At 39.0% G+C, this 24,225-nt stretch overlaps 1 protein-coding gene and 45 non-coding genes across 46 annotated transcripts; 1 reads left to right on the forward strand and 45 right to left on the reverse strand.

The window, feature by feature from the left end:
• Positions 1 to 64: 64 nt before the first annotated feature.
• On the reverse strand, positions 65 to 136 carry Trnae-cuc. Its single transcript has one exon. It is a non-coding gene; the product is annotated as a tRNA-Glu (tRNA).
• A 98-nt stretch (positions 137 to 234) lies between these two features.
• Trnae-cuc lies at positions 235 to 306 on the reverse strand. Its single transcript has one exon. It is a non-coding gene; the product is annotated as a tRNA-Glu (tRNA).
• Positions 307 to 404: 98 nt separating this feature from the next.
• Trnae-cuc lies at positions 405 to 476 on the reverse strand. Its single transcript has one exon. It is a non-coding gene; the product is annotated as a tRNA-Glu (tRNA).
• Positions 477 to 572: 96 nt separating this feature from the next.
• On the reverse strand, positions 573 to 644 carry Trnae-uuc. Its single transcript has one exon. It is a non-coding gene; the product is annotated as a tRNA-Glu (tRNA).
• A 98-nt stretch (positions 645 to 742) lies between these two features.
• On the reverse strand, positions 743 to 813 carry Trnae-cuc. The gene has a single exon. It is a non-coding gene; the product is annotated as a tRNA-Glu (tRNA).
• A 98-nt stretch (positions 814 to 911) lies between these two features.
• Positions 912 to 983, reverse strand: Trnae-uuc. The gene has a single exon. It is a non-coding gene; the product is annotated as a tRNA-Glu (tRNA).
• Positions 984 to 1,082: 99 nt separating this feature from the next.
• On the reverse strand, positions 1,083 to 1,152 carry Trnae-cuc. Its single transcript has one exon. It is a non-coding gene; the product is annotated as a tRNA-Glu (tRNA).
• Positions 1,153 to 1,249: 97 nt separating this feature from the next.
• Positions 1,250 to 1,321, reverse strand: Trnae-uuc. Its single transcript has one exon. It is a non-coding gene; the product is annotated as a tRNA-Glu (tRNA).
• Positions 1,322 to 1,419: 98 nt separating this feature from the next.
• Trnae-cuc lies at positions 1,420 to 1,491 on the reverse strand. The gene has a single exon. It is a non-coding gene; the product is annotated as a tRNA-Glu (tRNA).
• Positions 1,492 to 1,610: 119 nt separating this feature from the next.
• On the reverse strand, positions 1,611 to 1,682 carry Trnae-cuc. Its single transcript has one exon. It is a non-coding gene; the product is annotated as a tRNA-Glu (tRNA).
• A 98-nt stretch (positions 1,683 to 1,780) lies between these two features.
• On the reverse strand, positions 1,781 to 1,850 carry Trnae-cuc. The gene has a single exon. It is a non-coding gene; the product is annotated as a tRNA-Glu (tRNA).
• Positions 1,851 to 1,947: 97 nt separating this feature from the next.
• Positions 1,948 to 2,019, reverse strand: Trnae-uuc. The gene has a single exon. It is a non-coding gene; the product is annotated as a tRNA-Glu (tRNA).
• A 99-nt stretch (positions 2,020 to 2,118) lies between these two features.
• On the reverse strand, positions 2,119 to 2,188 carry Trnae-cuc. The gene has a single exon. It is a non-coding gene; the product is annotated as a tRNA-Glu (tRNA).
• A 97-nt stretch (positions 2,189 to 2,285) lies between these two features.
• On the reverse strand, positions 2,286 to 2,357 carry Trnae-uuc. The gene has a single exon. It is a non-coding gene; the product is annotated as a tRNA-Glu (tRNA).
• Positions 2,358 to 2,455: 98 nt separating this feature from the next.
• On the reverse strand, positions 2,456 to 2,527 carry Trnae-cuc. The gene has a single exon. It is a non-coding gene; the product is annotated as a tRNA-Glu (tRNA).
• A 119-nt stretch (positions 2,528 to 2,646) lies between these two features.
• Trnae-cuc lies at positions 2,647 to 2,718 on the reverse strand. The gene has a single exon. It is a non-coding gene; the product is annotated as a tRNA-Glu (tRNA).
• A 98-nt stretch (positions 2,719 to 2,816) lies between these two features.
• On the reverse strand, positions 2,817 to 2,886 carry Trnae-cuc. The gene has a single exon. It is a non-coding gene; the product is annotated as a tRNA-Glu (tRNA).
• Positions 2,887 to 2,983: 97 nt separating this feature from the next.
• Positions 2,984 to 3,055, reverse strand: Trnae-uuc. Its single transcript has one exon. It is a non-coding gene; the product is annotated as a tRNA-Glu (tRNA).
• Positions 3,056 to 3,154: 99 nt separating this feature from the next.
• On the reverse strand, positions 3,155 to 3,224 carry Trnae-cuc. Its single transcript has one exon. It is a non-coding gene; the product is annotated as a tRNA-Glu (tRNA).
• Positions 3,225 to 3,321: 97 nt separating this feature from the next.
• Positions 3,322 to 3,393, reverse strand: Trnae-uuc. The gene has a single exon. It is a non-coding gene; the product is annotated as a tRNA-Glu (tRNA).
• Positions 3,394 to 3,491: 98 nt separating this feature from the next.
• On the reverse strand, positions 3,492 to 3,563 carry Trnae-cuc. The gene has a single exon. It is a non-coding gene; the product is annotated as a tRNA-Glu (tRNA).
• A 146-nt stretch (positions 3,564 to 3,709) lies between these two features.
• Trnae-uuc lies at positions 3,710 to 3,781 on the reverse strand. Its single transcript has one exon. It is a non-coding gene; the product is annotated as a tRNA-Glu (tRNA).
• Positions 3,782 to 3,930: 149 nt separating this feature from the next.
• Positions 3,931 to 4,002, reverse strand: Trnae-uuc. The gene has a single exon. It is a non-coding gene; the product is annotated as a tRNA-Glu (tRNA).
• Positions 4,003 to 4,099: 97 nt separating this feature from the next.
• Positions 4,100 to 4,171, reverse strand: Trnae-cuc. The gene has a single exon. It is a non-coding gene; the product is annotated as a tRNA-Glu (tRNA).
• Positions 4,172 to 4,269: 98 nt separating this feature from the next.
• Trnae-uuc lies at positions 4,270 to 4,339 on the reverse strand. The gene has a single exon. It is a non-coding gene; the product is annotated as a tRNA-Glu (tRNA).
• A 97-nt stretch (positions 4,340 to 4,436) lies between these two features.
• Positions 4,437 to 4,508, reverse strand: Trnae-uuc. Its single transcript has one exon. It is a non-coding gene; the product is annotated as a tRNA-Glu (tRNA).
• A 99-nt stretch (positions 4,509 to 4,607) lies between these two features.
• Trnae-cuc lies at positions 4,608 to 4,679 on the reverse strand. Its single transcript has one exon. It is a non-coding gene; the product is annotated as a tRNA-Glu (tRNA).
• Positions 4,680 to 4,825: 146 nt separating this feature from the next.
• Trnae-uuc lies at positions 4,826 to 4,897 on the reverse strand. Its single transcript has one exon. It is a non-coding gene; the product is annotated as a tRNA-Glu (tRNA).
• Positions 4,898 to 4,995: 98 nt separating this feature from the next.
• Positions 4,996 to 5,067, reverse strand: Trnae-cuc. The gene has a single exon. It is a non-coding gene; the product is annotated as a tRNA-Glu (tRNA).
• A 98-nt stretch (positions 5,068 to 5,165) lies between these two features.
• On the reverse strand, positions 5,166 to 5,237 carry Trnae-cuc. Its single transcript has one exon. It is a non-coding gene; the product is annotated as a tRNA-Glu (tRNA).
• Positions 5,238 to 5,334: 97 nt separating this feature from the next.
• Positions 5,335 to 5,406, reverse strand: Trnae-cuc. The gene has a single exon. It is a non-coding gene; the product is annotated as a tRNA-Glu (tRNA).
• Positions 5,407 to 5,502: 96 nt separating this feature from the next.
• Positions 5,503 to 5,574, reverse strand: Trnae-uuc. Its single transcript has one exon. It is a non-coding gene; the product is annotated as a tRNA-Glu (tRNA).
• A 98-nt stretch (positions 5,575 to 5,672) lies between these two features.
• Positions 5,673 to 5,743, reverse strand: Trnae-cuc. The gene has a single exon. It is a non-coding gene; the product is annotated as a tRNA-Glu (tRNA).
• A 98-nt stretch (positions 5,744 to 5,841) lies between these two features.
• On the reverse strand, positions 5,842 to 5,913 carry Trnae-uuc. Its single transcript has one exon. It is a non-coding gene; the product is annotated as a tRNA-Glu (tRNA).
• A 98-nt stretch (positions 5,914 to 6,011) lies between these two features.
• Trnae-cuc lies at positions 6,012 to 6,083 on the reverse strand. The gene has a single exon. It is a non-coding gene; the product is annotated as a tRNA-Glu (tRNA).
• Positions 6,084 to 6,229: 146 nt separating this feature from the next.
• Positions 6,230 to 6,301, reverse strand: Trnae-uuc. Its single transcript has one exon. It is a non-coding gene; the product is annotated as a tRNA-Glu (tRNA).
• A 149-nt stretch (positions 6,302 to 6,450) lies between these two features.
• Positions 6,451 to 6,522, reverse strand: Trnae-uuc. The gene has a single exon. It is a non-coding gene; the product is annotated as a tRNA-Glu (tRNA).
• Positions 6,523 to 6,619: 97 nt separating this feature from the next.
• Positions 6,620 to 6,691, reverse strand: Trnae-cuc. Its single transcript has one exon. It is a non-coding gene; the product is annotated as a tRNA-Glu (tRNA).
• Positions 6,692 to 6,789: 98 nt separating this feature from the next.
• Positions 6,790 to 6,859, reverse strand: Trnae-uuc. The gene has a single exon. It is a non-coding gene; the product is annotated as a tRNA-Glu (tRNA).
• Positions 6,860 to 6,956: 97 nt separating this feature from the next.
• On the reverse strand, positions 6,957 to 7,028 carry Trnae-uuc. Its single transcript has one exon. It is a non-coding gene; the product is annotated as a tRNA-Glu (tRNA).
• Positions 7,029 to 7,294: 266 nt separating this feature from the next.
• Trnae-cuc lies at positions 7,295 to 7,366 on the reverse strand. The gene has a single exon. It is a non-coding gene; the product is annotated as a tRNA-Glu (tRNA).
• A 98-nt stretch (positions 7,367 to 7,464) lies between these two features.
• Trnae-cuc lies at positions 7,465 to 7,536 on the reverse strand. Its single transcript has one exon. It is a non-coding gene; the product is annotated as a tRNA-Glu (tRNA).
• A 148-nt stretch (positions 7,537 to 7,684) lies between these two features.
• Trnae-uuc lies at positions 7,685 to 7,756 on the reverse strand. Its single transcript has one exon. It is a non-coding gene; the product is annotated as a tRNA-Glu (tRNA).
• A 98-nt stretch (positions 7,757 to 7,854) lies between these two features.
• Trnae-cuc lies at positions 7,855 to 7,926 on the reverse strand. The gene has a single exon. It is a non-coding gene; the product is annotated as a tRNA-Glu (tRNA).
• A 98-nt stretch (positions 7,927 to 8,024) lies between these two features.
• Positions 8,025 to 8,096, reverse strand: Trnae-uuc. Its single transcript has one exon. It is a non-coding gene; the product is annotated as a tRNA-Glu (tRNA).
• A 516-nt stretch (positions 8,097 to 8,612) lies between these two features.
• Positions 8,613 to 23,963, forward strand: LOC117305632. Its single transcript, XM_033790514.1, has 15 exons — positions 8,613 to 8,821; positions 9,576 to 9,762; positions 10,335 to 10,430; positions 14,001 to 14,060; positions 15,025 to 15,114; positions 15,696 to 15,731; positions 16,439 to 16,478; positions 17,365 to 17,501; positions 18,301 to 18,441; positions 19,080 to 19,214; positions 20,295 to 20,408; positions 21,209 to 21,297; positions 21,972 to 22,154; positions 22,544 to 22,730; positions 23,823 to 23,963. The coding sequence occupies exons 1-15, from the start codon at positions 8,613 to 8,615 to the stop codon at positions 23,961 to 23,963; spliced, it is 1,845 nt and encodes a 614-aa protein (XP_033646405.1).
• The last annotated feature ends 262 nt before the right edge of the window (positions 23,964 to 24,225 follow it).

Consider the following 24,225-nt stretch of genomic DNA (forward strand, 5'->3'; position numbering starts at 1 on the left):
AAATACAATTTTGTTAACTACATAAAATGAAGGAATGTATAACTTATTATTAGGCAAAATGAAATTCCCACACCGGGAATCGAACCCGGGCCACGGCGGTGAGAGCGCCGGATCCTAACCACTAGACCATATGGGATTACATGGTCTTACTTGGTATTCAATTTATTTTAAAATATTTTTTTGGGAACTACATAAAATGAAGGAAATTATTACTTATTATATGGCAAAATGAAATTCCCACACCGGGAATCGAACCCGGGCCACGGCGGTGAGAGCGCCGGATCCTAACCACTAGACCATATGGGATTACATGCTCTTACTTGTTATTCAATTTATTTAAAAATACATTTTTGGAAATTACATAAATTGAAGGAAATTATTACTTATTATTAGGCAAAATTACATTCCCACACCGGGAATCGAACCCGGGCCACGGCGGTGAGAGCGCCGGATCCTAACCACTAGACCATATGGGATTACATGGTTTCTTGTTATTCAATTTGGTTAAACATTGATTTCTGGGAACTACATAAAATGAAGGAATTTATTACTAATTATTAGGCAAAATGAAATTCCCACACCGGGAATCGAACCCGGGCCACGGCGGTGAAAACGCCGGATCCTAACCACTAGACCATATGGGATTACATGGTCTTACTTGGTATTCAATTTATTTTAAAATATTTTTTTGGGAACTACATAAAATGAAGGAAATTATTACTTATTATTAGGCAAAATGAAATTCCCACACCGGGAATCAACCCGGGCCACGGCAGTGAGAGCGCCGGATCCTAACCACTAGACCATATGGGATTACATGCTCTTACGTGTTATTCAATTTATTTAAACATTGATTTCTGGGGACTACATAAAATGAAGGAATTTATTACTTATTATTAGGCAAAATGAAATTCCCACACCGGGAATCGAACCCGGGCCACGGCGGTGAAAACGCCGGATCCTAACCACTAGACCATATGGGATTACATGCTCTTACTTGTTAATCAATTTGTTTCAAAATACATTTTTGTTAGCTACAATTTGAAAAAAGGTGTATAACTTATTATGCAATTAAAATGAAATTCCCACACCTGGAATCGAACCCGGGCCACGGCGGTGAGAGCGCCGGATCCTAACCACTAGACCATGGGATTACATGCTCTTACGTGTTATTCAATCTTTTTAACATTACATTTTTGTTAACTAAATAAAACAAAGAATGTATCAATTTTTATTTTGGAAAATGAAATTCCCACACCGGGAATCGAACCCGGGCCACGGCGGTGAAAACGCCGGATCCTAACCACTAGACCATATGGGATTATATGCTCTTACTTGTTATTCAATTTATTTCAAATAAAATTTTTGGAAATTACATAAATTGAAGGAAATTATTACTTATTATATGGCAAAATGAAATTCCCACACCGGGAACCGAACCCGGGCCACGGCAGTGAGAGCGCCGGATCCTAACCACTAGACCATATGGGATTACATGCTCTTACTTGTTATTCAATTTATTTCAAAATAGATTTTTGGAATAATAAATACATTTTTGTTAGCTACATTTTGAAAAAAGGTGTATAACTTATTATGCAAGCAAAACGAAATTCCCACACCGGGAATCGAACCCGGGCCACGGCGGTGAGAGCGCCGGATCCTAAGTACTAGACCATATGGGACTACATGCTCTTATTTTTTATTCAATTTATTTCAAATAGATTTTTGTTAACTACATAAAATGAAGGAATTTTTAACTTATTATTAGACAAAAATGAAATTCCCACACCGGGAATCGAACCCGGGCCACGGCGGTGAGAGCGCCGGATCCTAACCACTAGACCATGGGATTACATGCTCTTACGTGTTATTCAATCTTTTTAACATTACATTTTTGTTAACTAAATAAAACAAAGAATGTATCAATTTTTATTTGGCAAAATGAAATTCGCACACCGGGAATCGAACCCGGGCCACGGCGGTGAAAACGCCGGATCCTAACCACTAGACCATATGGGATTACATGCTCTTACTTGTTAATCAATTTATTTCAAAATACATTTTTGTTAGCTACATTTTGAAAAAAGGTGTATAACTTATTATGCAATTAAAATGAAATTCCCACACCTGGAATCGAACCCGGGCCACGGCGGTGAGAGCGCCGGATCCTAACCACTAGACCATGGGATTACATGCTCTTACGTGTTATTCAATCTTTTTAACATTACATTTTTGTTAACTAAATAAAACAAAGAATGTATCAATTTTTATTTTGGAAAATGAAATTCCCACACCGGGAATCGAACCCGGGCCACGGCGGTGAAAACGCCGGATCCTAACCACTAGACCATATGGGATTATATGCTCTTACTTGTTATTCAATTTATTTCAAATAAAATTTTTGGAAATTACATAAATTGAAGGAAATTATTACTTATTATATGGCAAAATGAAATTCCCACACCGGGAACCGAACCCGGGCCACGGCAGTGAGAGCGCCGGATCCTAACCACTAGACCATATGGGATTACATGCTCTTACTTGTTATTCAATTTATTTCAAAATAGATTTTTGGAATAATAAATACATTTTTGTTAGCTACATTTTGAAAAAAGGTGTATAACTTATTATGCAAGCAAAACGAAATTCCCACACCGGGAATCGAACCCGGGCCACGGCGGTGAGAGCGCCGGATCCTAACCACTAGACCATATGGGACTACATGCTCTTAATTTTTATTCAATTTATTTCAAATAGATTTTTGTTAACTACATAAAATGAAGGAATTTTTAACTTATTATTAGACAAAAATGAAATTCCCACACCGGGAATCGAACCCGGGCCACGGCGGTGAGAGCGCCGGATCCTAACCACTAGACCATGGGATTACATGCTCTTACGTGTTATTCAATCTTTTTAACATTACATTTTTGTTAACTAAATAAAACAAAGAATGTATCAATTTTTATTTGGCAAAATGAAATTCGCACACCGGGAATCGAACCCGGGCCACGGCGGTGAAAACGCCGGATCCTAACCACTAGACCATATGGGATTACATGCTCTTACTTGTTAATCAATTTATTTCAAAATACATTTTTGTTAGCTACATTTTGAAAAAAGGTGTATAACTTATTATGCAAGCAAAACGAAATTCCCACACCGGGAATCGAACCCGGGCCACGGCAGTGAGAGCGCCGGATCCTAACCACTAGACCATGGGATTACATGCTCTTACTTGTTATTCAATCTTTTTAACATTACATTTTTGTTAACTACATAAAACAAAGAATGTATCAATTTTTATTTTGGAAAATGAAATTCCCACACCGGGAATCGAACCCGGGCCACGGCGGTGAAAACGCCGGATCCTAACCACTAGACCATATGGGATTATATGCTCTTACTTGTTATTCAATTTATTTCAAAATAGATTTTTGGAAATTACATAAATTGAAGGAAATTGTTACTTATTATATGGCAAAATGAAATTCCCACACCGGGAATCGAACCCGGGCCAAGGCGGTGAGAGCGCCGGATCCTAACCACTAGACCATATGGGATTACATGCTCTTACTTGTTATTCAATTTATTTCAAAATAGATTTTTATAAACTACGTTTTGAAAAAAGGTGTATAAATTATGCAAGTAAATTTTTGTTAACTACATCGATGAAGGAATTTATTACTTGTTATTAGGCAAAATGAAATTCCCACACCGGGAATCGAACCCGGGCCACGGCGGTGAAAACGTCGGATCCTAACCACTAGACCATATGGGACTACATGCTCTTACTTGTTAATCAATTTATTTCAAAATGTATTTTGTTAAACTACGTTTTGAAAAAAGGTGTATAACTTATTATGCAAGTAATTTTTTGTTAACTACATCGATGAAGGAATTTATTACTTGTTATTAGGCAAAATGAAATTCCCACACCGGGAATCGAACCCGGGCCACGGCGGTGAAAACGCCGGATCCTAACCACTAGACCATATGGGATTACATGCCTTACATGTTATTCAATTTATTTAAAAATAGAATTTTGGAAATTACATAAATTGAAGGAAATTATTACTTATTATTAGGCAAAATTACATTCCCACACCGGGAATCGAACCCGGGCCACGGCGGTGAGAGCGCCGGATCCTAACCACTAGACCATATGGGATTACATGGTCTTACTTGTTATTCAATTTGGTTAAACATTGATTTCTGGGAACTACATAAAATGAAGGAATTTATTACTAATTATTAGGCAAAATGAAATTCCCACACCGGGAATCGAACCCGGGCCACGGCGGTGAAAACGCCGGATCCTAACCACTAGACCATGGGATTACATGCTCTTACGTGTTATTCAATCTTTTTAACATTACATTTTTGTTAACTAAATAAAACAAAGAATGTATCAATTTTTATTTGGCAAAATGAAATTCGCACACCGGGAATCGAACCCGGGCCACGGCGGTGAAAACGCCGGATCCTAACCACTAGACCATATGGGATTACATGCTCTTACTTGTTAATCAATTTATTTCAAAATACATTTTTGTTAGCTACATTTTGAAAAAAGGTGTATAACTTATTATGCAAGCAAAACGAAATTCCCACACCGGGAACCGAACCCGGGCCACGGCGGTGAGAGCGCCGGATCCTAACCACTACACCATATGGGATTACATGCTCTTACTTGTTATTCAATTTATTTCAAAATAGATTTTTATAAACTACGTTTTGAAAAAAGGTGTATAAATTATGCAAGTAAATTTTTGTTAACTACATCGATGAAGGAATTTATTACCTGTTATTAGGCAAAATGAAATTCCCACACCGGGAATCGAACCCGGGCCACGGCGGTGAAAACGCCGGATCCTAACCACTAGACCATATGGGATTACATGCTCTTACTTGTTATTCAATTTATTTCAAAATACAATTTTGTTAACTACATAAAATGAAGGAATGTATAACTTATTATTAGGCAAAATGAAATTCCCACACCGGGAATCGAACCCGGGCCACGGCGGTGAGAGCGCCGGATCCTAACCACTAGACCATATGGGATTATATGGTCTTACTTGGTATTCAATTTATTTTAAAATATTTTTTTGGGAACTACATAAAATGAAGGAAATTATTACTTATTATATGGCAAAATGAAATTCCCACACCGGGAATCGAACCCGGGCCACGGCGGTGAGAGCGCCGGATCCTAACCACTAGACCATATGGGATTACATGCCTTACTAGTTATTCAATTTATTTAAAAATAGAATTTTGGAAATAACATAAATTGAAGGAATTTATTACTTATTATTAGGCAAAATTACATTCCCACACCGGGAATCGAACCCGGGCCACGGCGGTGAGAGCGCCGGATCCTAACCACTAGACCATATGGGATTACATGGTTTCTTGTTATTCAATTTGGTTAAACATTGATTTCTGGGAACTACATAAAATGAAGGAATTTATTACTAATTATTAGGCAAAATGAAATTCCCACACCGGGAATCGAACCCGGGCCACGGCGGTGAAAACGCCGGATCCTAACCACTAGACCATATGGGATTACATGGTCTTACTTGGTATTCAATTTATTTTAAAATATTTTTTTGGGAACTACATAAAATGAAGGAAATTATTACTTATTATTAGGCAAAATGAAATTCCCACACCGGGAATCAACCCGGGCCACGGCAGTGAGAGCGCCGGATCCTAACCACTAGACCATATGGGATTACATGCTCTTACGTGTTATTCAATTTATTTAAACATTGATTTCTGGGGACTACATAAAATGAAGGAATTTATTACTTATTATTAGGCAAAATGAAATTCCCACACCGGGAATCGAACCCGGGCCACGGCGGTGAAAACGCCGGATCCTAACCACTAGACCATATGGGATTATATGCTCTTACTTGTTATTCAATTTATTTCAAAATAGATTTTTGGAAATTACATAAATTGAAGGAAATTGTTACTTATTATATGGCAAAATGAAATTCCCACACCGGGAATCGAACCCGGGCCAAGGCGGTGAGAGCGCCGGATCCTAACCACTAGACCATATGGGATTACATGCTCTTACTTGTTATTCAATTTATTTCAAAATAGATTTTTATAAACTACGTTTTGAAAAAAGGTGTATAAATTATGCAAGTAAATTTTTGTTAACTACATCGATGAAGGAATTTATTACTTGTTATTAGGCAAAATGAAATTCCCACACCGGGAATCGAACCCGGGCCACGGCGGTGAAAACGTCGGATCCTAACCACTAGACCATATGGGACTACATGCTCTTACTTGTTAATCAATTTATTTCAAAACAGATTTTGTTAAACTACGTTTTGAAAAAAGGTGTATAACTTATTATACAAGTAATTTTTTGTTAACTACATCGATGAAGGAATTTATTATTTGTTATTAGGCAAAATGAAATTCCCACACCGGGAATCGAACCCGGGCCACGGCGGTGAAAACGCCGGATCCTAACCACTAGACCATATGGGATTACATGCCTTACATGTTATTCAATTTATTTAAAAATAGAATTTTGGAAATTACATAAATTGAAGGAAATTATTACTTATTATTAGGCAAAATTACATTCCCACACCGGGAATCGAACCCGGGCCACGGCGGTGAGAGCGCCGGATCCTAACCACTAGACCATATGGGATTACATGGTCTTACTTGTTATTCAATTTGGTTAAACATTGATTTCTGGGAACTACATAAAATGAAGGAATTTATTACTAATTATTAGGCAAAATGAAATTCCCACACCGGGAATCGAACCCGGGCCACGGCGGTGAAAACGCCGGATCCTAACCACTAGACCATGGGATTACATGCTCTTACGTGTTATTCAATCTTTTTAACATTACATTTTTGTTAACTAAATAAAACAAAGAATGTATCAATTTTTATTTGGCAAAATGAAATTCGCACACCGGGAATCGAACCCGGGCCACGGCGGTGAAAACGCCGGATCCTAACCACTAGACCATATGGGATTACATGCTCTTACTTGTTAATCAATTTATTTCAAAATACATTTTTGTTAGCTACATTTTGAAAAAAGGTGTATAACTTATTATGCAAGCAAAACGAAATTCCCACGCCGGGAATCGAACCCGGGCCATGGCAGTGAGAGCGCCGGATCCTAACCACTAGACCATGGGATTACATGCTCTTACTTGTTATTCAATCTTTTTAACATTACATTTTTGTTAACTACATAAAACAAAGAATGTATCAATTTTTATTTGGCAAAATGAAATTCCCACACCGGGAATCGAACCCGGGCCACGGCGGTGAGAGCGCCGGATCCTAACCACTAGACCATATGGGATTACATGGTCTTACTTGGTATTCAATTTATTTTAAAATATTTTTTTGGGAACTACATAAAATGAAGGAAATTATTACTTATTATTAGGCAAAATGAAATTCCCACACCGGGAATCGAACCCGGGCCACGGCGGTGAGAGCGCCGGATCCTAACCACTAGACCATATGGGATTACATGCCCTTACTTGTTATTCAATTTATTTCAAAATAGATTTTGTTAAACTACGTTTTGAAAAAAGGTGTATAACTTATTATGCAAGTAAATTTTTGTAACTACATCGATGAAGGAATTTATTACTTGTTATTAGGCAAAATGAAATTCCCACACCGGGAATCGAACCCGGGCCACGGCGGTGAAAACGCCGGATCCTAACCACTAGACCATATGGGATTACATGCTTTTACATGTAATTCAATTTATTTAAAAATAGATTTTTGGAAATTACATAAATTGAAGGAAATTATTACTTATTATTAGGCAAAATTAAATTCCCACACCGGGAATCGAACCCGGGCCACGGCGGTGAGAGCGCCGGATCCTAAGTACTAGACCATATGGGACTACATGCTCTTATTTTTTATTCAATTTATTTCAAATAGATTTTTGTTAACTACATAAAATGAAGGAATTTTTAACTTATTATTAGACAAAAATGAAATTCCCACACCGGGAATCGAACCCGGGCCACGGCGGTGAAAGCGCCGGATCCTAACCACTAGACCATATGGGATTACATGCTCTTACTTGTTATTCAATTTATTTCAAAATAGATTTTTATAAACTACGTTTTGAAAAAAGGTGTATAACTTATAATGCAAGTAAATTTTTGTTAACTGCATCGATGAAGGAATTTATTACTTGTTATTAGGCAAAATGAAATTCCCACACCGGGAATCGAACCCGGGCCACGGTGGTGAGAGCGCGGGATCCTAAACCATATGGGATTACATGCTCTTACTTGCTGATCAATTTATTTCAAAATAGATTTTGTTAAACTAAATTTTAAAAAAAGGTGTTCAACTTATTATGCAAGTAAAATGAAATTCCCACACCGGGGATAAATTCCAACACGGGGAATTGAACCCGAGCCACGGCGGTGAAAACGCCGGATCCTAACCACTAGACCATATTATGTGATTATAGTTTTTCAGCGGACAGAGTAGGTTTTTTACATAAAATGTACACATGGTTGTGTTTGTAATTCTTTAGATCCAACAGTAATTTTACGTTTTCATGAAAAACAAAAATGTGCAGCCCATTTTCTTGTTACAGTCCAATCTATGACGGGGTGACTAGCACCGGTGTGATACTAGACTTCACCGAGTTCATCAAGTGTCGTATTCAGTATCCAGCCACGGACTTTATTACACCTAGTCTCATTCAGACTGCACTGTTTACGTGGGCAAAAGGGGAACCGTCAGGTACCTTGACTTCAGAGTCATGTGTTTGGGTCAGGTAAGTCTTATGTCACCAGCCTTTCAGTTCAGTTAGTTCAAATCGAGGCTGCAAGGGAAATGTACGTTCTATGGGCCTGTCTGTTGGTCATGAAGCAATTCACAAAGATTGCTGTAATTAATTACTGTCCAAGTTGCTGTACTATCAATCTGAAAAATTGACGCAACTTTTTGAAAACGGCTCTGACATTTTCGAAAATGCTTATTTTTAACTGTTTGAGTATTCAAACATTTTAGACATCCCAGTACAAATGATAAAACTTTTGTATTAACATGCAAACGTGCAATATTATTTTTAACAACATGGCTACCACGTGTAAATATAAGACACAACTAAGGCCGAATCCGTATTGGCGGCTATGGTTACGGCTACGGCTGTTGCTAAGGGTGTTGCTAAGGAAGTCCTATACCTCAACACATGATGCACGGAAATCTAGCCGTAGCCGTAGCTGTAGCCGCTAATTCGGACAGGCTGGGGCTTAGACACTGCAAACAGTCAGAGTAAGTCATGATAAACATACTTGGCTCCAGGGCCTTCGCAGATTTGGTCCTTTGAAAAAGCAAACAAGCACTGGAAGCCCTTTTGAAAAAAAAATTACCTCTATTTTTCTCAAAACACAAATCTGCAAAATGTATCATGCCATAATCTGACTGTGTGCCAGGTTTCATTTTATCAGTCAAAATCCCATCACATAGGCCTACCTGGCTTTTTTTTTTTTTACGATTAACATAGTATTACATTTGTATTACTTCAGTAAAACTGACTGGCGTTGGTACTTATCAGACGATTGCTCCATCGAACTGCACTACGCATGTCAGAACTTAGACGAGCCTGACGATTGGACAATCAGTGTGTCTCCTGGACCCAGCGATCCAATCAGAGCCAAGTGCCCACCTGGATACAAATTCAGCATACCGCAGGATGGATACAGAAATCAGAAGGTCGGTTCTCTAATGGAGTGAAGGACTTAGCCAAGTCTTTGTTTCCTCTGTCCACAATCATAAAATAACAAAATCGGTCTCCCAGTGTATAACAAAGACCATGTCCCACAAGACAATTTTCAATTTTCAGGACAATTTCTCTGATGAGCCAATGGTAAGCATCATGCGAAATTTAATTTCTTACGTCCACTTTTGCAAATAATGCTGCGGACACAGATGCGGTTGGTACCCTCTGCGACCTCGCTTTTAAAGATGCTTTGTCAGATTTTTGGCCCAAAACCCTTAAAAAATAGATTTGTTTGAGTGGTGGACTTTTTTTGAGCAATGGCTCAAATGAAAGCTTGTAACTTTCTCGACCCCCATCAAAATACCTACTGAATTTTAAATCAAACTTTTTGGGTCAAATCGGCCCAAAATCTGACATAGCATCTTTAAGGTGATTGTTGATAATAATACCATGAGAGAGTTTGTTGTTTTAATAACTCAGTAAAGCGGACCCCGATTCCGCTGACATTATTACATCTTTGTTGAGAAAATTGTTGCATTAACTTGTTTTCTTCCATCTCCCACAGCTTCGAGAGTCCTCGTCTGGCTTGTCTCTCTGGATCAACTACCAACCATGGCTTCCTGAATCTGCTGGATCAACAGCGCCCTATGTTGTATCTTCCGTATATTTATTGCTCGTCACTGTTACAGGGACAATCTTTTCAATTATTATATAATAGGGATATAGTACAAAGTTTAATATAAACATAGTTTTTCTGATATGTAATCTGGAAGAGGTAATTTAAGCATTTTTTTATCTATAAAGAATCCCCCACCCTTCAGATCTAATCAGAGCAAAAAATAAATAAATAAACGCACCCCTCCGGCCGTCCTTACAGCAAAATACTTACTAGGCCTAAAGTGGCAGGAGATTCTGCCCCCCCCCCCCATGCAATGAACAGTGTACAAACTACTTCTGATAGCGCCCTCTTTTGAATCACCCGCCTTCGGCCAACGTTAATTTTCCATATGGGTGTGACCGGCTCTACAAGAAGGGATATTAAAGACAGAGGACACTTTTGGTAATTGTCAAAGACCAGTCTTCTCACTTGGTGTATCTCAACATATGCATAAAATCAACAAACCTGTGGAAACTTAAAAACAAAACTGAAAGTGACCACCCTGGTCACACGATGTTGTGTGCTTTCAGATGCTTGATTTCTTGACCTCAAATTCTAAATCTGAGGTCTCGAAATCAAACTCGTGGAAAATTACTTCTTTCTCGAAAACTACGCCACTTCAGAGGGAGCCGTTTCTCACGATGTTTTTTACTATCAACCTCTCCCCATTACTCGTAATCAAGAAAGGGTTTATGCTAATAATTATTTTGAGTAACTACCAATCCAATAGTGTCCACTGCTTTTAAGGGACAAAATAAGTAAATTGAGTTACATACACAGCTAGATTTGTGATAAGCTTTATTTTGGTGTAGGTTTGAACCCCGTGGCATTTTGCATTCTGGAGATGGGGGACAGAATATCTGGTGGATCGATTTCCATTGACACCTACACGATTCTATGGAGTGGACTGGCGTGTATTTGGTTTCAATTGTTGTTGCTGGTCATTTTTGTTAGCGGTGACTCGTTCAATTATTTCCATGGCTATGTTTAATTTTTTTGAACAATTAAAGATTTAGAAATAAAAGTTGTTATTATACGCCTTGCTTTTCGAGGTGCATGTTTATTTGCTGTTTGGTGTTTTGGACATTTTCGGGGTGTGGGGGGGGGGGGGCGGGCAAAGATTTATTCCCGGACTTTTGATCTCGAAATCTTGAATTTGTTTAGTAGTCTCATTTTTCAGGCAATGTAGGGTGGGGAGGGCAAAGGTTCTCAGCGGTGTGGTGCTGGATGGGGCTTCTCGGAGCCCCAGCTCCTTTTGCCACAAAGGTATTCGCAGAAAATTGATGTGTTTTAAAATCTCGAACGCCACTACCAACCCCTGCACACACCTACCACCTAGAAATCGAGCCTTCTGACCACAATTAAATGACGTCATACCACGATGGACCAATCTGGGACGCTCATCCGACCACATCAGCGTAGAAACATAAAAGCAAATTTGTTTAAGTTACTGTATATCAAAATTGCCACGAGTCGTGGTGATTTTCAACGAAGAGTTTTGTTTCTTCTAATTTATTAAAAAAAGCGAAACCTTTAAAAATAGAAGGGCAATTCTATAAACTGCAGACAAACAAATTGCCAACAGGAATGTGATCAACAATCAATATTTATATCAGAGTCATCATTGCAAGGACTAGTGTTCAGCCAACAGACACCTTGTCGAATGACCTTAGAACCAGTGGCAAACAACGATTACAGAGTCATTAGATAAAACACTGGTTTAACAACCTGCTTGTTTATCTTTCTCATAAACATAAACCGATACCAAGAACTGTAAATATTAGGACAGTGTTTCAAAAAAAGGCTAACAAATCTTGATTTAGATAGTATCTGTCGACCCTTGACCTTACGGGCGAGGTTGTAGGCACCCTTATATACCTGCACCACCAACACACCAATGAGGTATCACACTGGTAGTGGTATCACTGCTCCCCACACACGGCATAGTTCTACGAAGCGTTCGGTTCCAGTGGATTTAAAGTTCGTTTGTTAAAGTTCGTTTGCAATAATGGGAACTAAACTTGCCCATGTTGCTCTCATCTTCCTGGTGTGTGCGCACTCTTCATTTGAGGTGAGAAACTTTTCTTATAATTGTTACGGAAGAATTAAATTAAAAATCCATAAAGAACAATATTATGTTGTGTAAACTTGAATGCAGTTGAAAATAAAGCATAATTATTAACTTAATTACATGCAAAATAAAATGCCCACGCCGGGAATCGAACCCGGGCCGCGGCGGTAAGAGCCGGTACCTAACCACTAGACCATTATGGGATGATTTTTATTTGCCAATATTATAAAGTTTTGTAAAATAAAGCGTTGTAAAAGAATGCAGTTAAAATATCGTTACCTTAATCACAAACAAAATTAAATAAGCCACTGGCGCACTGTCCTGTTATTCTGCTGACAACGCATTTTGTCCATCTCACCTAACCTTTGACAAAATGCGTTGTCAGCAGTAACAGACATGCTCGGCTGACATTCCGAAGTGGCTTATTACCAAACCGATTTCACAAATTTGTCTGCTTTTAGATGCCCAAACAAGGCTTCAAGCCTGAAGTCTTTAATAATAATTTTAAGTATTTTATTACTTTTCATATTTGCTGACAAAAATGAAATGAAATGAAATATTTGAGTGAGAGATAAGCTTTCTCAATAACTACGTTACTTCGAAGGGAGCCGTTTCTCACATTGTTTCATATTGTCAGCAGTTCTCCATCGCTCGTTTATACGTAGTGCGTTTTATGCTTACACCTATTTTGAGAAATAACCAATAATGTCATGTGCCTTTAAAAGGCAGTGGACACTATTGGTAACTACTCAAAATAATTATTAGCATAAAACCTCACTTGGTAACGAGTAATGGGGAGAGGTTGATAGTATAAAACATTGTGATAAACGGCTCCCTCTGAAAAGACGTAGTTTTCGAGACAGAAGTAATTTTCCACAAATATGATTTCGAGACATCAAGTTTAGATTTGAGATCTCGAAACCAAGCATCTGAAAGCACACAACTTCGTGTGACAGGGGTGTTCTTTATTTCATTCATATCTAGCAACCTCGACGACCAATTGAGCTCACAGGTTTGTTATTTAATAATGCATAAGTTTAGATACACCAAGTGAGAAGGCTGGTCTTTGACAATTACCAATAGTGTCCTGTGCCTTTAAGAGCAAAAATTAGATCTTTACATTGCCTTTAAGAAAGAGCCAGACTACACACACGGACCGGGCTCACATCTGTAGTATACTACTGCCATCTTTCATACGAGCAAACTATTTCTACAAAACGGAAAAGAAATCATCTCCTGAAAACGAGCAGAGTATTCTGTTCGAAACGTCAAGACCACACCGGCTCTTCTCAGAGCCAACACTCACTCAAATGAGATACACATGGTTGTACCCGCAAGTTTACTATCAATTTTTGTCAATAATTGTTATAGTTTCGTTTTATGGGAAAATCATAGTTCACAATCCATTCAAAAATTGCGATACGATAACACATCAAAGTATTGTCGTGTAAACAAAACAAAGTCGGCTACCTAATCCGTTGGACGTGATTCTGATTTTGTAGGTCGGTGCGGTTGTTGATCCATCATGCACGGGGCTGAGTAAATCTGTCATGTGTACCAAGGTCAGTTTATCTCAATATTGTTTTAATTTTGTTTTTAAATAATTATCATAATAACTAGTTTACATAGAACCACCCCCCCCCCCCCGTTGTTTGTGGCGTTTGATTGATTGCGTTGTCTTTCAAAATAAACAACCTTGTCCCTAGAATCGGACCCTTTTTTCCATTTTCTTTTTAGAAACGTGGGAAAAGTATAAAAAAATATGCGATCAAGGGACTTGATTGTTTTATATTTTTCTCAGACAATAAAAACCTTCTGAGAAAGACTCAGCTGGTCATTGGTGAGACCATTATAACATCTGTAACCATTTTTATGTCATTTTGTTTGGTATACCATAGTGCAATCTATTGGTATAAGCAGTTTGCAAACACAAGTTTCTTCCAGGCTTCTTCTGTTTTTAACTTCACAAAGGCTTTAACAAAAATTCATTTGATTGTATTGCTGTTTTTTCTGAATATAGGCCTACATGTTTTTTATCCTTTCAAATCGTAACCATTTGTATGGGCTTGTATGTGCTACTATCTTTTCGAAACGCCGACTTCGGCTTCAGATTCGGCTCATCCTAACTTTGGCACGCAGTTGTTCGAAAATAGCGGGGTTTAGCTACACCGAAGAGTAGGCTCTATGGCTACACGTTGCGCGAGCAAACATGAACGTGACCATCATATAAATTGTGTTGTTTCTGGGTGACGCCACCACTTTGCATGCTCACGAATGACGTCTGCGCGCACGTATGTCTGACGTGAAAAAAAGGTATAACTTCATGAATGCTAAAACGTAAGATTTTAACGACACAACTTTCTTACGTTCACGTTCACGTTCACGTTCACGTTCACGCGGAGCTTGCGTTTGCTTCGCGTACTAGCTTGAGATAACGGAGCCTGAAGCCGAAGCCGGGGATTTTAAAAGGGCCTTACCTCTCATGACGCAAAATAAAATCATTGTACAATGTTTTTCAAAATACAGTGTAGTGAGGACACCGGCAAGTGTATGCAGGGCGGGGTACCAGTTGACACCTGGTTGCAATTTGCCACTAAAACACAGCGTGACCTACAGGTAAGTACCCTTTTGAACGTTTCAATCTTATAAAAATGTTACTAACATAAACAATAAAGACCATGCACATGACGTAATTTCAGTACGGCGTCCTCGCCTTGAGGTCAAAAGGAGGTTGTTCATTGGCCAATCTATGTGCGTTTCGATGTTTCGTCACCGTTTGACCTCAAAGATGGCGGCTGGATGACGTCAACGCATAAGGTCTATACCAACCCGCGTCTTTTGAGATATCGCCGAAAATTTGGAGCGAATATTTCCACGCAGGAAGACTAGTCTCTAATATATCTAAGACTATTTTTTTCTCAAAATGAAATGCATCACACTACACAAAGCTGCTTTACTTTTTACCAAGCTTATACAGACCCTTTAAAGGATATGGGTAAACTATAAATGATCATATACGGGGGGGGGGGGGTTGGACTGCATAACTACATTAACAAGATTGACAATTTAAACGGTCACATAATACAACTTATTATTAAAGGGAGAGTGGCGACATGTTCTTGAATTGTTTCACTGTAAGAAATTCTTATGAAACTTTATTTTTATTGCTAACTGTTTGTTTTCCACAATACTTCCAGATGGATGAACAGTTCCACAGACTGCAGATGCTTGATGTAAGTAGTCAACAAATAGTCAAGAGTATTACAAAACAATCGATTGTTTTTCTTTATTTCCTTAAACTAAACTCTTGCAGAGGCACGGGAAGATAGCATGTATTCGGCTCCATTCAAAATAGAACGGATTACCAAAGACAGAACATAAAATACAAATGGGATTTCTAGCTAAAATGGAAAGGAGAGTGAGTCCAACATTTCGCAGACCTAAACCTTTTTTCTAAAACTTTGCTTATTTATTATAACGTTGTACCGGGCATCCGCGGATTCCACTAATATTTGACAATATGTAACAATTCTTGTATGCAAATGGGGTCTAGTACTTTTTGTAGGATAAAACATACAATGTCTACAGATTGACATTAAACTTACACACTTTGAAGATAATGATGGTAGAAAGCTTCCCTGAAAATATTACTTGCTCAGATGCTGTAGTTTTTAAGAAATGGGTAAAACAATGTCATGAAAATAATGTTAATCTCAGTGATCATGAGACGAAAAACGTATTTTCATGACACTGTTTTACCAATTTCTCAAAAACTACAGCACCCAAGCAACTAATATTTTAAGGTAAGTTTTCAAGTGTCATTATCTTGAAACAGTGAAAGTAAATCTGTGGACATGGTGTTTTGTTCTACAAAAAGTACATATACCCTTTAACTATTCCTTGATCACACTTCTATCTCTCTCTCTCTCTCTCTAACTAGGCACATAATGGCTACAACACCAGAGCCGATGGTTACGGTGGTAAGTTTGACGTGCCCGTGTCCCATATAACACAATGCTTGGGACAGAAAGACGAAAATGTGAAAGAAAACTTTTTTTCCCTTTTTTTTTTTCTCCAGAAGACGATCAGAGCATACTGATGGAAATGTCGAGTTGAAACCAATGGTTCTTTTCAGAACCACCCCAACTCATTAGAGATAGTCATTACATGGTAGTACCGCAAACCTTTCTATTAAAGCATGTTGCATTGCTTTGTGTGCTTTCAGCGAAGTCTTTTTTATATTATGAGTGAACATTTTACCTCTTTCTCAAAAACTTCATTACTTCAGAGGGAGCCGTTTCTCACGATGTTTTATACTATCTGCTCTGCATTGCTCGTTACCAAGTTAGTTTTTAAGCTAACAATAATTTTGAGTATTTACCAGTATGGGTCACGCTAAAAGAACATTCAGACATTACAAGAACCTTGAAGTTCGTTCCTGGAATGTGCTTATTATTTAACAGTATATACCTCATGTATAGAATCCTCGAATCTGATAGGTTAGAAATTAAGTCATGGAAATAGCTATGCCCCCTTTTGCTATCAAGATGACGTCATAGTAACCATGCCCGCTCTGAAAATAACGCAACTATGATATGTATAATGTACTACTAGCATTCTGTGTCACGGCGCGATCTTTCTTCGCAGACGACCTTTCACCGTATAGTTTAAGTGTCGTTTATTACTCGAATCTTTATTCGGCAGAAAAAACAAATATTGACTGCTTAATAATCGGGGAACAGTTAAGATTTGGGCATAGTCATGGTTTTGACATCACCTTGGGCCTATAATTTTAACCATGCCCCTCGTAGCAGTCAATATTTCCATATTATTTGTCCCCTGTATGTTTGGTTCCCTTCGTTTAAGTTGAGGACACGTGCCCATGGCCGCCACCATACCCACAGGACTGTGACAACTATGCTAATCAAGAATTCAGCTTCACTGACTTACTCAATATGGGTGTCAGGGCCCTGGAGATTGACAACTGGTACTGTTTCAACCAGGTAAGCACAAGTTTCATGCTTTTAGTTACTATATAACTAACTTTAATCACAACAGTTTTTCTAACTTTGTATAAAGTTTTAACCAGCATGTATAACCTTCAACTTACTTGTATAACTCGTATACAGTATTTCCGTAGATGTAACCCTAAAGTTGTGGGGCCTTTAACTTTAAGCATTACTTGTACGGTTTATTAAACCATGGTAGCCCTCAGCTGTATCGTTGTAAAGTTTCAACTTGCGGTGGGTTTCACACTGAGTTTTATAAGACTAGTCTTGTCTCGAGTTGGGAAGAGTTAATCGCCCTAACTTAGGACTAGCCATACGTTTCTTATATCTCCTAGGACTAGTTTTAAGTTAAGACTAGTCCTAACTCTTTGTGAAATCGACCCCAGGTCTTCAACTTGGTAAAAGAACATCCCAACCGCAACTGCCGCCCTAGACTTGATTCAAGTCCTGCTCTAGCAAACTAGCAAACAGTATAAGCAAAACTAGCAAACAAGCAGTGCGCGCCCGCCGTCAAAATGTGGTCCCAAGAATGGAGCAAGTTGGGGAATGCTGAACGTCATAAAACAATAGTTTTCTGATGATGGCTCGGGATTGGGACTTGAGTCAAGTCAAATGCAGCCCCTCCATCTTTTCGCATCAATGCAACCCATTGAGACTATACTTAACTTATTTAAGACATTAATTTCTGATTTCGTCAAAAATCGTTACCCTGAAAACCCTTGCAAGTTGCTCCTACATTTTATTGGTCTCATAATACAATTAAAAAAATTACTTGCTTTTTCTTGACCATCAGATGCGCCTGGCTCACCTGGGGTCAACCATTGACCTTGTGTGCAGCGTCACTGATAGGCTGTTCTCTGAGGGTATCAAGGAGATCGCTGATTGGTTGGATCAACCTGGCAACGAACACGAGCTGGTGAAAATATACATGAACGTAAGTTTAGCAACTGCTGGGAGAAATATTATATACTTAAATAAAACATGTGGGTGTCCCATGGAATGTGGTTCGCAGGAGATTCAGTCCCTATGGGAAATTAACATGGGCTGGAGGAGGATGCACTGTCAGAAGAGATTTGTACACAGCTTACCATAGGGGGTTGGGGGCGGGGCTCCGAACCTCAGAGGAACATAATCTCCTGCCATAAACTAAAATCAAAGCGACTGGGCCTAAGCACTATTGACCCCCCTCCTATGCACCGAGTATAACCTATTTCATGTATTTGTAATTTTAAAATGTGCACCTGGGCATAGTATCAATTTGGGGAACGCCACACCCCGTGCCCTGTCCCATCTCCCTTTACCCTGCGCCCCCTACTTCATCAACATCACCACTCACGGAAGCCTTTTGCTGCGAATAGAGTTGCTTTTATCATAAACCTGTTGACACTTGTTGTGGTGATGGCGAAACGACTCCATCGCTCAAGCGAGAGGGCTGTTCTGAAGCGGCCCTTTCGCAAGGAGTTGTCTCGCGAGTGCGAGGGAGACGTTTCGCTATATACTGCGACCGACATTAACGACTTGTGCGCAAGTCTATTGTCATCAAAACTATTATTCTTCATGTGATGTTTTTAGGAGAAGTATGACCAGGGAAATGACGACACCGTCAATGGTCCCCTTGGAGACTACATGGGCAAGAAAATACTGACCCCTTCTGACCTTTCGGATACGTACGGAGGAGAATGGCCCACGATGAGAACGATGATCAAGGTACGTTTCTGTGTGAGACTGTGAGGTCAGAGGAGAAGGGGGTAACCAAAACGAGGTTGAAAGGCAAAAGACAGGTCAAGAGAATTTGACAGTGTCATTTCATTGATAGTGTTAGCCTACTTTGAACCGAACGAAGTATACTGATATGAGGCTTCGTTGGGGGTATATCAGTGTGATGTACACAAATCACAATCAAATGTTATTTCTTTTGAATACGAGGCAAATTAATTCTAGATAGGCCTACATGCGGGCTTTAAATTGATATTCCATCAGCACTTTAATATTAACATAATATTCCATCAGCACTTTAATATTAACATAATATCAATTTGCTGTCATTTTTGTTGGCCATCAAATTTTACACTTTTACGTAAGGATTGAATAAAATCTGAAACTTTTTTTTAAACAAGACTTTTAGACAAGTCGTTAAATGTTTGAGCGTTGTATCAGCTGTCACGTGATTATAGTGCTCTCGCAATATTGGTGGCTCCTGACTTATCCCTGCCCATGTGCGGGAGCCCAGTAGTCTCGCGCGGAGCAGCAGTCTTACGAGAGCGTGAAATAAACGACTTGAAAACAAGTCTACATTTGTTGACAAAATGAAACATTTATCTTCTCAAACTTGACGCCTTCTTTTTGAGGTCAAGTCTGGTCATCCCTTTAAACCTCGGGGACGGTTTACGTTTGGTAAACACTCCTAAAAATTAATGACAATCAAACTTAATTTGTTGTAGGCCTACATTAGTTTTGGACAGGGCTTACATTTTAGTTTTCGACAGAAACAATTTTAGAAATCATTTATCTTCGAAAAAATATGAATGGCTGGACAAATGTATCAGTTTGTATCCCCCAAGTTTTGAATATGAGCGACGTGACTGTCATAAACATGTCTCGGATAGTCACGAATTATTTTCCTGCGTGGACAATAACGACTCTGGATTTCCGTCGATATCTCAAAAACTTAACCTTTGAGATGAAATTTTAACAGGTTGGTTTTTATTGTATATACATGAATAAAACAGTAGAACGGTTCCAACAACCAAATTAATTGAATGTTTTTCAAATTTTGATGGTTTGCAGGATGGTAAGAATGTGGTGATTGCGAGCGGTAGTACTGCAGGGAGTGGTGAGGCTTACACCCACGGTGGAGTTTACATTCACGCTATCTTCTGGGAGGATCTCAAAGTCAGCGCGGTATGATTGCTTTAACATTCATGCTCTATCGATCAGAGGCGTGGAGGTCCGATTTCTTAGAGCTGCTTATTAGCACACCATCAGCCGATTTCACGAAACTTTATGCAACTGCGTAAAGTCCACTTGCGCAACGTTTATGGCGCAACTTACGCCATAAACGTTGCGCAAGCGGACTTACGTAGTTGCGTAAAATTTCGTGAAATCGGCCCCATGCCTGCTAAAAAATACACAAAATAATATGCAGATGGGTCTTGATTATGTGCATCTGCAATTTGACTGGTAAACTCATGTTGGCTAAGCAAACAAAAAGCTTAATGCCGATTTATGTGCTTATGGAGCAAATTGTATGCAAGTGGTCATAATTATACACTACTTATTAGTCGGAGGTCTAGGCAAGCGGGAAAAAAAACATAATTTAGGGGCCAGGTTTGGGCCTTTTAACAATTCATTTTGTGTATCGATATCATGGGGAAGGGTGTGGTAAGGGTGGGGTAAAGGTTTTGAGCAGGCGCTCCTCTGGGCAAGCCACTCATGATCTTACCTTCCAAAAGAAGAAAGTTAATGTTCATTTTATTTTATTTTATTTTCTTTAAAGGTCTTTAGAACGTTACAGTAAATATAATAGGGCTTAATTCTTATTGGGTTCGAAATCATTTGAAAATCGTCATGCCTCACGGGTGTGCTTTAAGCCCCGCCCCTTCCCGAACTGGGTCCGCCCGCCACCACCATCACGCAGGCAAGTCTCTACCAACCATATTTTGAACCACACATCTCTCACAGAGTTTTCCCGCCATTTTCAGTTCACAAACTATCCCGATTGCGGCGGTAAGACTCTTACGAACAACCTGAGGTTTTACAGTGATGCCACGCACTACGGGACCAATGTGACGTAAGTAGAAATAGTACTTTAACACTGATTTATTATTTTATTTTTTCGCTTGGTGTCCCAACATAAATGCATGACCTAAAAATAACCAATCTGGGAAACTTCGGACGCAATTGGTCATCGAAGTTGCAGAAAGAAAACAGAAAATGAAAAAGGCTTCATGCTCTCAGATTCAAATTTTGGAGTGAAATAATTAACACTCTTTATTTTAAACCACACTACTACAAATGGTCGTTTCTAAAAATGTCTCCCCGCTGATAATTGATAAGTTTCTATAGTCATCATTTTGTATAGTAACTACAACAGGTATACACTCACTTGAAAGCCATATATTGAAAGAGTTCAACATGGATAGTCAACCTTATAATTGGTTTGAATTATATCACATGTCTTGTTTGAAGAGGCGGTAAATTGCACTGAATACGGACATACTTTAGGGTCATAGTGAACAAAGACAAATTACCGTGCTGGAGAGGGACTTGAACCAACGACCTCGTCAGTTCTCTGTGGTTTATCACTATATCACTATATTCAAATTATTTTTGTAAGCGTTCGTTACAAGTTAACGTTATACCCCTTTTTGAATTAACTAAGTTCAAGCCTAAGTCCGCAATCGACTCACATCCATTTCAAAGCAAGTTCACTTGTTGGTTTTCACATGGTTTTCATGATGACAGATTGAAGCACGATGGGCCGTCAACAACCGGCGTCATCTTCGACTTCAGTGAGTACGTTAAGTGTCGAGTACAGAACCCCGCCACCGATATGATCACACCGGAGCTTGTCAGCACTGCAGTGTTTACTTGGGCTGTAGGCGAGCCAACAGCACCTCCCACGTCAGATTCGTGTGTGTGGATTAGGTAAAACATGCGTTTGCAAAGGACACAAACAAATATGTTGAGCGTCCTCTACCGCTCTCATTTTTACGAGATTTCCCTTTTTTTCGCGAAATATGTATTTTTCCCACGAAAAAAAGATGTACAACTATTTTAACGATCTAAGCAAAACAAAATCATTTTGAAAATTAGCCAAGCCAAATCTTACAGCATAAGCTACAACCCTACACCAGCCGTAGCTCAAAACCAAACCCAAAACCTTGACTCTTTTTTTAAAAGTTCTAACATGTACTGTAAATTTATTACATCAATTATTCATTTTGCATTAATAGTTATGTACAGTTTAATTTGTATTATTATGTCAAACGCAAATGCAATTTCTCAGTGCACCCGATTTTCATTCATTGAAACAGCAAGACAGATTGGCGCTGGTACCTGTCCGGAGACTGTTCTGTTGAGCTATACCACGCATGTCAGAGCACCAACGACCCCGATGATTGGACCATCAGTTCATCAATGTCTGCTTTTAGTCCAACGAGCAGTGGGTGCCCAGATGGGTACACATTTAGCGTACCGCAGGACGGCTTTAGAAATCAAAAGGTGGGTTTAAAAACATTTTTGAACTTTTTCTGTGTGTGCCAATAACTTGGCAAGGGTGATCACGATATCACTTTGAAACAATCCCCCACTCACTGTGGTCCTTTTCAAAACCACAGCTTGTCCCGCGTTTGCTTTGAATTTGGAAAAAATGCCGTTTTGATTTAATATTTCCTCAGTCTACAGAAAACCTTCCGATAAAGACTCATCAGCTAGGGTCGAAAGTGAGGCCATTATACAATTTCAAGCTATTGTTATTTTCTTTTGTTTGTATTGGTAGTTTGCAAGCGCAAGCTTATTCTGTTGTTGTTTTTAAACAGGCTTTAAATCAGTCACTGTGATTGTCTATTATGACTGTGTATGTTTTTTACCCGGCTTATCAAATCGTAATCATTTGTATGGCCCTTTTCGAAACGACGTCTTCGGCTCCAGATTGCTCAAGCCCTGCGGTTGTTTGACAATATTGCGCATGCTTTGCGCACGCGCTCACATGGCTTCAGACGAGAGAACGGGAAGCCGAGTCAAAAGCCGAAGCCGTGGATTCGTAAAAGAAAAACACCCACATATGCCTAATAGACTTGTGGGCTCCGTTGCGCTGATATCCACACAATCTATCAACCTTGCTTGTCGGACAATGAAACAATGATTGAATTTAAATGGTTAGTTTTTTTCTTTAATTAGTAATACAACAATTAGCTTTGATCTTGCGAGTTAAAAACCCGATGTTTGAAAACAGTATGCATTATGTATATTATTTTTTTGTGTGACATCGATAAATGATGGAGCTAAATTTTTCAGGTTTTATTTCCACAAAGAGTGTTGGGTCAAAAAAGTACAGAGGCTCTTCTTATAACATACAAGGTGAACGAGGCAGGTTGCCAAGTGGGAAAATTAGACAATTTCAATTGAGTGTGTCAAAATAATGTTTAATTTAATACAACTCGTTCCCTATCAAATTTAACTCGTTCTATATTGAATGCAAGGAAATTATAAACTTCCAACGAAATTATAACAATTGATTGTGTGTACACTCCCTCCTTTTCTCATCTATTTATGTATTAATTGTTATTTATATCTGTATATATTTCATTACAGCTCAGAGATGCGAGTAATGGCAATTCTGTCTGGATTAATTTCACACCCGACGAAGAAGTGTCTGCAGCGCCCTCATTCGGCCAGTCATTGACATTGTTGCTGTTGATGTGCACGGCAATCGCCCAATTTTTACGAGTTTAGAAGAGAGTCGAGAGACTATTAGATAATTTTGTGTTTCTAAAAATAAACAGTCACTAGACCTACATTACTGCAGAAACATTTCAATTGCCGGTTCCTCTCTTGGACAGTTTTTCTTTGGCCCAAACAACCATGAGGGTCATCCTGCAAGGATAAGCTATGCAAGGTCCAATATAAAATAGTCTGATGCCATGGATTATGTAACAGCGGTTCTGAAGCTAGTATGTGATGTCACATGTGTGGGATCATTGATCAATGTGTGGGA

This window comes from Asterias rubens, chromosome 2 (assembly GCF_902459465.1).
Source record: "Asterias rubens chromosome 2, eAstRub1.3, whole genome shotgun sequence".
Classification (NCBI taxonomy): domain Eukaryota; kingdom Metazoa; phylum Echinodermata; class Asteroidea; order Forcipulatida; family Asteriidae; genus Asterias; species Asterias rubens.

Coding starts and splice junctions, on each gene's coding strand:
- LOC117305632 (XM_033790514.1), top strand. CDS start 8,613: ATGTGCAGCCCATTTTCTTGTTACAGTCCAATCTATGACGGGGTGACT. Junction 15,115..15,695: donor AAACACAGCGTGACCTACAG/GTAAGTACCCTT, acceptor CAATACTTCCAG/ATGGATGAACAGTTCCACAG. Junction 17,502..18,300: donor ACTGGTACTGTTTCAACCAG/GTAAGCACAAGT, acceptor CTTGACCATCAG/ATGCGCCTGGCTCACCTGGG.